An 11,912-nucleotide genomic window follows, 5' to 3' on the forward strand; every position below is an offset into this window, starting at 1 on the left:
AAGATTAGAAATGAAAATATGGCGTTTCGCCAAGAAGAAGATGAAGCGGTATCGGATGCATGGGAGAGATTCAAGGACCTTCTTAGGAAGTGTCCTCACCACGGAATCCCTCATTGTATTCAGTTGGAAACCTTTTATAATGGACTTTCTAATGCCGCTAAGATTATTCTTGACGCAACGGCCGGTGGTGCTTTTACAACTAAAACTTACAACGAGGGGTATGACATTTTGGAACAAATTTCTAATAATAATACTGAATGGTCTAACCCTCGTGCTGTCATTTCTAAATTTGCATCGGGGCATTCATGAGCTTGATGCCATTTCTTCTTTGAATGCCCAAATTGTTGCTCTAACTAATTTGGTTAAAAATAATTTAAACTTGAATGGGGAAAAGAATCAAGTCCAATCCATAATGTCTAATTCTTCCATGACCGAATCTTGTGTTTTCTATGGTGAAAGTCATTCTTATGAGTTTTGCCCCGGAAACCCCGTTTCGGTAAATTATGTGGGGAACCATACAAGAAATAGCCCGTTTTCTCCAACGTACAATTCGAATTGGAGAAATCATCCGAATTTTTCATGGGCCGGAAATCCGGGACTTCAACCCCCGGGGCAGAGTGGCTTCCGATATAATGATATTGAGAGTTTCTGCAGCAAGTAGGAAAAGGAGAGGGGCCAGGGGATCTCCTTGCCTTACCCCCCCTTCTTAGAGGGAATTCTTGAGTCGGGGATCCATTGATGAAAACCGCTACCGATGCCGAACTGAGGCACCCTTTGATCCACGCCCTCCATTTCGCGCCAAACTGCATTCCCCTTAGAACATCCTCTAGAAAATCCCAACACAAGGTATCAAAGGCTTTTTCGAAGTCAATTTTAAAAATCAAGGATTTGCGATTATATTTTTTTGCCCAAGATATTATCTCGCAGACAATAACGGGTCCATCTAGAATACTCCTTCCCTTGATGAATGCCGATTGTTCGTGCCCGACAACCGAATCAATGACCATGCTCAATCGAGATGCCAAGATCTTAGCAATAATCTTATAAAATCAATTTATCAAGCTGATGGGCCGGTACTCCAAAAAGGAGCATGGAGATTCCGATTTGGGTGTAAGCATGATGAAGGAGGAGTTACATCCGTCGTCTATGGAGGCAGTGGACTCAAAATATTTGACGGCCCGAAATAAGTCTTCCTTGATGACATCCCACTGTGATCGAATGAACGCAAAAGAAAATCCATCAGGCCCAGAAGCGTTGTCTGTTCCACATTCCCAAATGGCTTTCTTGACTTCCTCCAGGGAAATGTTTGATTCAAGAGAGCTCGCCTGTTCCGGAGAAAGATGTTTAAAATTATTGCACAAGAAAGGGGGTCGAATGACAAACTTGGATCGAAATCTCTCTGAGAAGAAATTGAAGGCCTCTTCTTTGACTCGGAAGGATCCGTGATCCAGACCCCATTGGAGGATATGCCATGGATGAAATTACTCCTTCTGTTAGCATTGACGATCCCATGAAAGAAACTCGAGTTTTCCTCCCCGTCCACTACCCATCTAAGACGCGCTTTATGCTTGAGTTCCTTCACTTTATCCTCTTCCATAGCTTTAATTTTCATCAAAATGTCCTTTCTCGAAGAGATCTCTTCCATCGAGAGAGTGGTGTTTTCCGCCTTGATATCTAAGGAATCCAACGACCTTTTCAAGGAGTTCTCCTGTTCCATCTTATCTTTGTTCACTCCTATCTTCCAAGATTTAATGCGTAGCTTCAGATTCTTAAGCTTACTCATAAAGAATTTGATAGGCGGGCAGTAGATGGGTGAAGGGGAGGAGTTCCGTGAGTCACAGACCAGTAGATTGAAATCAGGTTGACCAAGCCACGAATTGAAAAACTTAAAGTAAGTAGGATCAAAATCCACCTTGTCGGATCTGAAGAGAATAGGGCAATGGTCCAAGAGATAGCGAGGAAGAATCTCAGCACTCGGCATGGGCCACTGAGATAGGAAATTGGAAGAGACAAGATACTTGTCTAGTTTACTGTGTTTCATCTCGTCAGCACTCATCCTAGTAAATTTCCTTCCACCGCTCCGAACTTCAATAAGCCCCGACTCTCGGATAAAATTGTTGAATCTTTAGCACCCAGAAACGAGAATAGGGATCCTTTTCTTTCATTGGCGTAGCAAACTTCGTTAAAATCGCCCATGATAACCCACATCGTATCCGATTTATCGATCAAAAATTGCTCAATGGCCGACCAAAGTATGAGTTTGGAGATCGAAGATTGCGGCGCGTAAACGTTGATGAATCCGCAAGGGGTACTAATCGACACCCATCTTCCCCAAACTGTGACAAAACCATCAAGGATAGCAAAATCATCCTTAATGAAAAAAGACGTATCCTAGATGGATAAAATACCCCCAGACATCCCTCTAGCTTTCGACGAAATAAAATCAAAAGAATCTTTACCCCAAACATATTGGATGAATCGAAGATCTACCTCGTCCTTGAGATGCGATTCCTGAATGGCCAGGAAGTTAGCTTTATTACCGAACCTCAAATTACAAATCCAATTCCTCTTAGCCTCCGAAGATACCCCCTAGAATTCAAAGAAAGAATAATCATTGATTAATATGAACATCCCCTGCAGAAGAAATTACCTTTCTAATTTCTGCTTCACATCCGTTCATACAGAATCCGACCATATTACCGATTTCCATAGTATCCCTAACCTCCGACGCAATGCCATCCAGCGAAGCTGTAGACGGTTCCTTGCTGATTGAGTAGGCCAGTCCGATCACGGGGGAATCCGGCACGATCGACGGGGGAAGCTCCGAAAAATCAGGTTCAACAAGAGGAGCCCTCTGATCTAAGTGAATTACTGAATCGAAAGCGGGAATAGTAGCCTTGGGTTTCCTTAAAAGATCCTGTGAGAACACAGCCGTTGGCTTCAGCGGAAAGAGGGGTCTAGAGGAGGACGGTCGCTTCCTAGGTGCGTTCYTGAGGATTTGATTAGGAAATGAGTGGCRTCCCGAAAAGGAGTTWAGCTCATRGGAAGAATCTGTAGCGTCCTCGGGAAAGGAAGTAGCRTGACCCGRGTCTGATGCGAAGATCTCAGGATYTTGGCCCTTGTCGTCCAAGATTTGAGGTGGAAYGYCATTCCCATCAGAATTAATAGACAAGGTGTTGGAGACACAATTGTCTTAAGAAATAGGAACCCCATTCATCTTACCATCTTCTCTTCGTGACTCTTCTATATCCTCTTCTTCATCGGCAACTTGACTTCCCACGAAAGTTCCCGGCGACYTGAAACYRGAATGGTTATTAAGGAAAAAATCGCCATCTAGGAGTGGGTTCTCCGATCTATCTGAGAAATCCGTRTCTGAAAACGAATCCGCGATCGGTTTAAAGTGATCACAAAAGTCAGGGGCAATCTTGATCGATTCCGATAAGTCCTCTGAGATGCTGATGCGATATTCTCTATTATCAAACACCACTGAGAAGGAATCGATGATCCTATCTGGACACTTCGTAATAATACCCACTCTCCCAAAAGCCAAGTTCAGGTTGTTATCATTACATTCCTCCGGTAATATCACCTGTCGCCAAGGTTTCACAATGCTGGAAAAGACGTATGGCGACCAGGCGTGCGGGGGCACCCCCGTGATAATGATGGAAGCAAGACGATCTGGAACGATAAATCCCTCAACCCAAGACTCGAGCGATTTGAACCAACAACTCCACGAGGCATGCACATTGCTGAGAAAAGAGAAGCTGCTTACCCACCAAGTATCGACTCATCCGACGCTTAGACTCAGAAGAAGAATTAAACGATAGTCGGGGAGGAACAACGACTTTGGACGAGCCCCTAACTGCATCAGCGAAAGTTTTTGGCACGGAGACTTGTCGCTTATCCCCACGTAAAGGCTTGGCACTTCCGAAAATCCGAGGTGGGGCGTCCCTTAAAAATCTTGCAATATTGGCATAAAGCTTTTGAACTCCAACCCACGTGTTATTGAGCTTACCTTTGAATCCTCTAGAGTCTGAAACTCCTAAGAACCTTGCGAATCCGAATCTGTTACCCTGATTGTTGTGTTTCTTAGCAATGTAAACATCAGCTGCTTTCCCAATCCTAATAAAAATCTTCCATATGTCAGCCTCCTTGACATGATCTGGAAAGTTGGTGAAGTAAAAGTTGGCTGTCTTTCCTTTAAATAAGTCTCTCCTGATAACCACAGATTGTTTGGAATCATTGAGCTGGTTCCTCTGCTGAAAATCTTGACGATAACTCTTCCTCTGGCGGTGACTAACCTGCTGCCATACTCCTTCTTCCACCATCCTCTCTCTATCAGAACCTAGAAACCGGGGTTCTGAATCAAAGAAAACATCACTCAACTGGCCCAAAAATCTCTCCCCCCAAAACGGAATACTCTTAGATCAACAAACTCTTCCTCTAGCACTAAAAAATTCTACCAAAGCCTCTCTAGATACTTTAACAAGAAAGTAAAGTCAACAGACAACACTATGAGATAATCATACTACAATCTGGCAAAGAAGATACCAACCAAAAATTGGATTATGGATTTGGCATTTAATCAAACACTTGGTGCTCAAGCTAAACCAACCATTTGGATCAAGTGTCACATAACTCACTTGCATAATTCCAAGAATATAAGGTGAAAAGATACTGCTCAAAAACATTAATAGAAATTGTTTTTAAATGCAAAGGCCGAAGACATAACAACTCACGCGCAAACCCTAAAACCCAAATCAATCGGTCTGTCACCTCATCTTCAAAAGAACGAAGCAAAGAAGGAAAAGAATCTCTTGATTATAAGATACTTAGAAACCCTAAATAAAGAATGTAATGGGAGAAGAGAGCTGATACACAAAACGAGCCGGCAGAGGAGGTGGATGAAGAACGTGAAGCGAGCAGCCCAGAATCCTTAAATCAAGCCGACAATGGCGGTGCGTCTCGACCTAGTACGGGAGTGGTCGGTTGTGGCCGAAGAAGTGGATGCAGGGTTGGGATTCGCCGGAGAAGGGGATGGAATTGGAGGTGGAATCGCCTAAAGTAGATGGTTTTATTTTCATCAGTGTATGTTAATCTCTATATTGTAGGGTTTACATTGTTTCATAGCGTATTACTAATTTTTTTTAGATGGTTATGTTAAATTCACCAATTTTGTGTCCAAGAGGTATAAGCTTGAACCCACTATTGTGCTTGAATTCTGTTAAATACTTACGATTTACGGATTCGGGTTTTTCTTTCTCTACCGCAAAACTCTGCCTTGGACTACCTCTTCCCAAAAACACTTGTTTTTGTGTTGGTGTTAACATAAACAAAGATTTTCGTGTTATAAAAGTGGTTGATGATGATGAGGATGGTCGTGGAGAAGAGCCTACACAGTCTAATTTGGACTGGGAAGATGAATTTCTAGGAGAGATTCATCCTATGAGTAAGAGAAAACAAAAAGAAAAGTCTGAATTGCTTCAAGAAACAGACTCAACGGATTGGTGTGTAAGAGCAAGGAAATTTGCTCTCATGTCTATTCAAACCAGAGGTTTGACCAGTGCCATGGAAGATCTTGTCACTGTTAATCTTAAGAAGAAGAACAAGAAGAAGAGCCATAACGTTAAGAAGAAACCGGTAGTTAACAAGGAAAAGCCCACCAAGGAAAGTTTGGATTTCGATTCTGATGGGGAAGATGATGAATTGAATATTGAAGACCTTTTGGATGATAAGGACCAGCTTAAAACAAGTGTGAGTATCATGGCAGGTGGGATGTTTAAGGAAAGAAAGGAAAAAACCATGGAAACTTTTGTTGAGAGGCAATCCCATTTCTTTGGGCCACACGATCGTAGAAAAGAGATCAATTTGAACAGAGAAATTGTGGAAGCACAGACTGCAGATCAAGTATTGGAAGGGAATGCTGAGATGATAATGGCTGTTGCCAAAGGCTTGAGTCCTTCACCTTTATCTCTGTTAAACCTTGCCACAACTATCCACCGTATTGCTAAGAACATGGAGAAAGTTTCGATGACCAGGAGTCACAGACTTGCATTTGCCTGGCGCAGGGAGATGTCTATGCTTGTAGGTTTGGCAATGATGGCACTTCCAGAATGCTCTGCTCAAGGTGTTTCAAATATCACATGGGCCTTGTCCAAGATCGGTGGTGAGCTCCTTTATCTGTCTGAGATGGATAGAGTGGCAGAGGTGGGCTTGAACAAGGTTGGCGAATTCAATTCACAGAATGTTGCTAATATTGCTGGTGCTTTTGCCTCTATGCAGCATGCTGCTCCAGAGCTCGTTTTAGAAATATCAAAAAGAGCTTCAGATATCATTCACACTTTTCAGTCACATGAACTTGCTCAGCTGTTGTGGGCTTTTGCTTCGCTCGTTGAGCCTGCAGACTCGATATTTGCATCTCTTGATGATGTTTACAAGGATGCCCATCAATATAAGTGCAGCTTGGATAAGAGAACATTAAAATTCACTTAACCAAGAGGTGCAGAAAGTATCAAAGTTGAAGGCTTTCCTCCAGTTCTTGATTTCAACAGGGATCAACTTGGAAACATATCCTGGTCTTGTGCTGTTCTTGGGCAAATAGATCGGACATTCTTTTCCCATGTCTGGAAAACCCTAGGCTATTTTGAGGAGCAACAGATATCAGAGCAATATAGGGAGGATATCATGTTTGCTACTTAGATCCAGCTTGTTAACTAGTGTCTGAAGCTTGAGTACCCTCATTCGTTATTGTCTCTTAAAAGTGATATTGAGGAAAAATTATTCGTGCTGGGAAAACTGCACATTTTAATCAGAAGATCACGTCTTCATTTCAGAAGGAGGTCGGCCGTCTTCTTGTTAGCACTGGTCTTGATTGGACAAGAGAATATGTTGTAGATGGGTACACCTTGGATGCTGCTTTGATTGATCTAAAAGTTGCATTGGAGATTGATGGGCCAACACATTTCTCAAGAAATTCAGGTGGGTGGTAAATGTTAGTTGGCATTCTTTTTCTCTAGTATTGTATATTGAGCTTCTATAAACCCCAGATTCTTTTGATGCTTTTTGTCAACAGGAAACCCTTTARGGCATACARTACTGAAAYGRCGCTACCTTGAAGCTGCTGGTTGGAAGCTTGTATCAGTATCTCACCAAAAAGTGAGTTCTTTCGTTGCGTTAGCCTTGTACATGTTCTTTTCTTTTTGGGAAGGAAAATCTCCTTATTTACTATTGATATAAATGTTATGTCTCTACTCATCGTTCTTGATGCTTGATGATCAATTTAAGCCAAGAGCTTGTAAACTTTGCCTCCACTTTAACATTTTCAAGTCATTTAGTGAAAAATCGTGCAAGAAGATTTATTTCCTGAAACGAATGATGGATTAGTTCAGGGGGCCTTTCATTATGGTCTAATGGTCCATCTCTTTTTTTACTTGATTTTCTTTTTATATTTTATGTTGTGCGGTGGGAAGAACTTGAAGGGAGTCATGAACAGCTGGACTACCTTCGAGAAATTCTTCAATATCACACAGTTGATGAAGCTGGAAGGTAGTAGTAGTAGTCAAGTATCAAACCAAAACATGAGTTGATCGGTTGTTGGAAAAGCAGATCTTGTGTACAAACCATGACAACATTGTAGCCTGTAATCAATTTCTCAAGGTCTATGGGTGTAATAGAAGGAAAGATTTTAGATAATCTTTTTTCTGGAAATGCTTTAGTACATAAGCTTTGAGCATTTTTACATTTTATAAAATATATGAAATTTACAATGCAGCGAGATAAATCTCCATTTTAATGTTTAATTTTTATTATTTGTCTCTATTGATGTAATATTTTTTTTTTGTGGTTTTGAGAAAGCGATAATATTTTTTTTTTGGAATGAAATATAAATTTGAAAGAATTCGATATTAGTATTAAATTAACTATTTAATAGTTTTCGTTTTTTATGTAACTTCTTTAATTCAATTTTTTTATTATAATTTACTTTAGGTATAATAAGAAATTAATTTTATTTTGGTTTAATAATATAATTTTTATTAAAGATAATAATTAAATATTCGGTTAGAAACTCGATAATTATCCTAATTGTATTTTAGATTTTTTATATTTTAAAATAAGATGTTTATCCTATATTTGATTATGTTTATCCGTAGTTAGTTACACGAATTCAAAGATGGAACTTTAATAAGTTGTACTTAATGCATAATTTACTTGTAATATTGAATTTTAAGTAATATGCATCAATATACAATATTTTTATGCATAAAAAATGGTTTTTATGAATTTGTTAATTGTTTTATAATATAGTATAGATATAGATAAAGGTTTATAAAGAATGTATCATGGAGTAAAATTTGGACCATAATCTTCGTATAATGTAAATTTTGGGACCAATTTTTTCTATTTTATACAAAAATATCATATATGTTTCTATCATTTTATTTTTGAAAATTTAATATTAAAATTCACTTTAAATAATATATTTAGATTGAATAATTTTTGAAAATTAAAGATATGTAATATAATTAAAAATAAAATAAAAAAGTGTATATAATTTATAAAAACTTGATATAATATGTATTAGCAGGTCTCAAACTTAGGCCGTAACCCGTCCCAAGCTGAATCCAATTTGGCCGAATAAAAGTAAGTTATGTTTTTCTTACATTTTAGATTTTATCCTTAATACTTCAATCCAATCCATTGTTACTGATAGGGTTTTAGTCACTAGTTATTGGCTTATCGGGATGTTTTTACCTTCAATGGTGATCAGAGCACCTAATGTACAAAGTATTAAATAATACAACCAAGCAAACAATAATACATCGCGTTTTGCATTACAACTGATAAACAAGGCAGCAATTTACTCATCCTATACACTCTTTTATATAGATATCTATGAATCACTGAAACCATCACCCAGGAAATTGAGGTCATCATCATCACCTTCATCATCTTCATCATCACCCCCAACATTGTTAAGCGGATGAGCATCTAATGGCTCTACGTCTGTTAGTGTCACCAACTGCAATGATCCCTTCCTACCCTCTCCATTTCCTTCTTCATATTCCAGGAACCCATACTCATATGCATCGCCTTGTTCCATTTCACTACAAACCTCCTGAAAATATCAAGAATGAAAGGATGAGAATGCSCAAAATCACAGATCAAAAATACGGATCCAGAAGAAAGACAAGASTTGAAAGCCCAAACAGAAATGTCAAGTTACCTCGTCTTCTTGATATGCTTGTTTTTCAAGCTTTACGATCCAGTCATGCAATACATTCTCTTGCAGAATGCTATCAAGCGAAGCTGAACCATATGGCATCTTCCTTATTTGGCGTTCCCTGGCATCTTCCTTATTTGGCGTTCCCTGAGTCGTAAGTTGTAGTGAATATAGATAAAGTCATTCAATCGTTTCTGTCCCAGGCGGTTGTGCCTCTGGTTGTGAAACTGATCATATATGCTCCAATTATGCTCACAGCCAAAAGACGAGCATGTTTGACTCAATATGTGTACAACAATCTGTTGCAGCTCCAAGCTGCTAAAAGACCCAACAGATTATGTTTTTTTTTTATTTCGGTTTAATTTAATTCAACAATTGGTTACATTTGATTTGTTTGTTGTTCTTGGTATGAGTGTTCCATGTAATATGATTGATCTACAAAAAATTATTGTTAAAAATTGATTGTTTGATGATTTGTTTGTAACGTTCATACAATTTTCATTTTTTGTTTGATCTACTTTCTTTAAAATTTGTTCCAAATATTGTTGTTATATTGTAAAATTTTATCTACAAAGATTGTTTGATATAAAGTAAAAAAATAAAATAGTCATTTATACAATTCAGACTGTTTATTCAATATAACAACATAACTGATGTTTAATTAAGCATATTTTTGACATATGGTACTACATTACGCATATAAACCAAATTTATCATTAGAAAATTCATTTGATACCGATATATTGAAGAAAAAAAAAACAGAAACAAAAAATGAAAAGAAAAAACAACAAGAAACCCTAACTCGGCCGTTCTCACTCACCAGGGTCATGATTCCGATCAATTCATCATCCCTAACTCGTTCTTTCTCATCCTCCCGAATTTCCTATCATCTCTTAATTCACATACACACCCTCGTATTCATTAATTTTAATCAATTCGCTGAGTCGATTCAAACAATACGATCCAACAAAATCTTCCTATTTGGGAGTTTTCAGGTATCTCCATCTTTTTATAACCCTAATATCGTTTCAATTTTTTGCATCAATAACAGCTTGTTGTGTCAATTTTTTTTTGGTAAGGGTGTCCGGACTAAAGCCCGACTAATCCCCGACAAGTTTGGAGGCTAAACATGGCCCCACTTAAATGTCGCCAACACTCCCCTCCCATGGCTTGAACTTGGGTTCATGACTATGCCATGCCCAAGCCTTTACCACTAGGCTGGAAGGTCTTTGACTTGTTGTGTCAACTTTGCTGGGTAAAAAAGAAGATTGTCAACCAGAAATTGAATTCTGATATAGTAAACAAGTTTTATACCTGGTGTGAGAAATAAATTCAGCTGATTGTCATTAAAATTCAACCATTTTCACCATCTGATACTGTTACCATTATGTTCCAAGTGACTAGCTCCGTTTTTGTTTGGGGGAGGGGAATTTAAGGTTATTGTCTGCATTGGTTGCACTCATGTAAAAATTGTACATGCTAATTTAGGTTTTTTTTTGGGGCAAAAGTAAGACAATATATTGATTAGGAGATCAAGAAGATCATAATTGATGATACATTTGGGGAGGGCAAGCTACAAAGACAAACTATTTGACCAAAAACACAGAAGCACCTCGATCGCCACTTGAGCCTACTAAAAGCCATTGGAACTATTGAAAACATATAACTTGTGACAATGAAGCTTTTTAAACCTAGAGGCTTAAAACTTGACGCTGAATCACTGAGATTGAAAACTAAAGTACTTGACTTGAACTTGAGCAGTTGCGCTCACTGGGTGTCTTGCTTACGCCCCCTGCATGGGATCCAACTACGACCAACCATATCTGGAAGCTAGAAAATAGCGATCAAAGTCCTTGATTTGGAGATATTAGTTATATATACATGCAATTCATTCAATATCAACAAAGTCTCTTATCCAGAACAGGTTGAGCCTGTATAAAAGCATCATTATGGAATGTACTTAGTGGATAATTATATTGAATAAGTAATATATTACCTCCTTTGTCCAAATAAAAAGAGACCACTTTGAAATCTAGGAGGAACATAAGACAATCTGTTTGGACAACTTGCACTTGACTAAATATAAATGAAAAAACGACCCTTTGTCAAATCCTCAACTGAGGGGYAATTTAGGAACAWATTTAAGTATCAGATAAGACTCTTGCTATGGTCAAGGAAAAATATGTGAAGTGAATTCTTTTTCTAGGATGGATTGAGTATTTTGTTCCGGTGTTTATGWGAATGCTTCCTCTCATCACCATGKGATATACATCGTGATTGCATGTTCATGAAAGCGTGTTGTTATTCGTGAGTTGTGTCTGAAGTTTGTGCAATAGTCATTTTGATGTGTGTGTACAAGTATATTTCACATTTGCCCTGGCTATAAGTCCAAGGGACGACGGTCCAGGGCAGCATAAAGCCCAAAGACATCAAATCTGTAAAGCCCAATGTATATATAGGTTCAGTTTTTTAGGCCCAAGAAAATCTAATGTTTCTTCCCCTCGACTCTCGCCTCCCTCTCGACTCCTCTCGCCTCCCGCCTCCCTCTAACGTTGTCGTTCAATCTCAATCGAAATCAATATCGCAAAAGGCTCTAGCTCTCACGCTCCGTCGCTCAATCTCAATCGAAATCAATGTCGCAAATGGCTCTCGCTCTCGCTCTCTGCCTGACTGCCTCTCACGACTATTGACT

General features: G+C 38.8%; 1 protein-coding gene, 1 non-coding gene and 1 pseudogene across 2 annotated transcripts; 1 reads left to right on the top strand and 2 right to left on the bottom strand.

Annotated features, from left to right (window-relative positions):
* On the bottom strand, window positions 1–107 carry LOC112503337. Its single transcript, XR_003067938.1, has one exon. It is a non-coding gene; the product is annotated as a small nucleolar RNA R71 (small nucleolar RNA).
* Window positions 108–5,102: 4,995 nt separating this feature from the next.
* On the top strand, window positions 5,103–7,549 carry LOC112507320 (annotated as a pseudogene).
* Window positions 7,550–8,807: 1,258 nt separating this feature from the next.
* On the bottom strand, window positions 8,808–9,338 carry LOC112499878. Its single transcript, XM_025103151.1, has 2 exons — window positions 9,224–9,338; window positions 8,808–9,115 (listed from the first exon to the last, which is right to left on the bottom strand). The coding sequence occupies exons 1-2, from the start codon at window positions 9,320–9,322 to the stop codon at window positions 8,891–8,893; spliced, it is 324 nt and encodes a 107-aa protein (XP_024958919.1). The 5' UTR covers window positions 9,323–9,338; the 3' UTR covers window positions 8,808–8,890.
* Window positions 9,339–11,912: the final 2,574 nt, after the last annotated feature.

This window comes from Cynara cardunculus (genome assembly GCF_001531365.2).
Source record: "Cynara cardunculus var. scolymus isolate 2C chromosome LG 1, CcrdV1, whole genome shotgun sequence".
Lineage (NCBI taxonomy): Eukaryota > Viridiplantae > Streptophyta > Magnoliopsida > Asterales > Asteraceae > Cynara > Cynara cardunculus.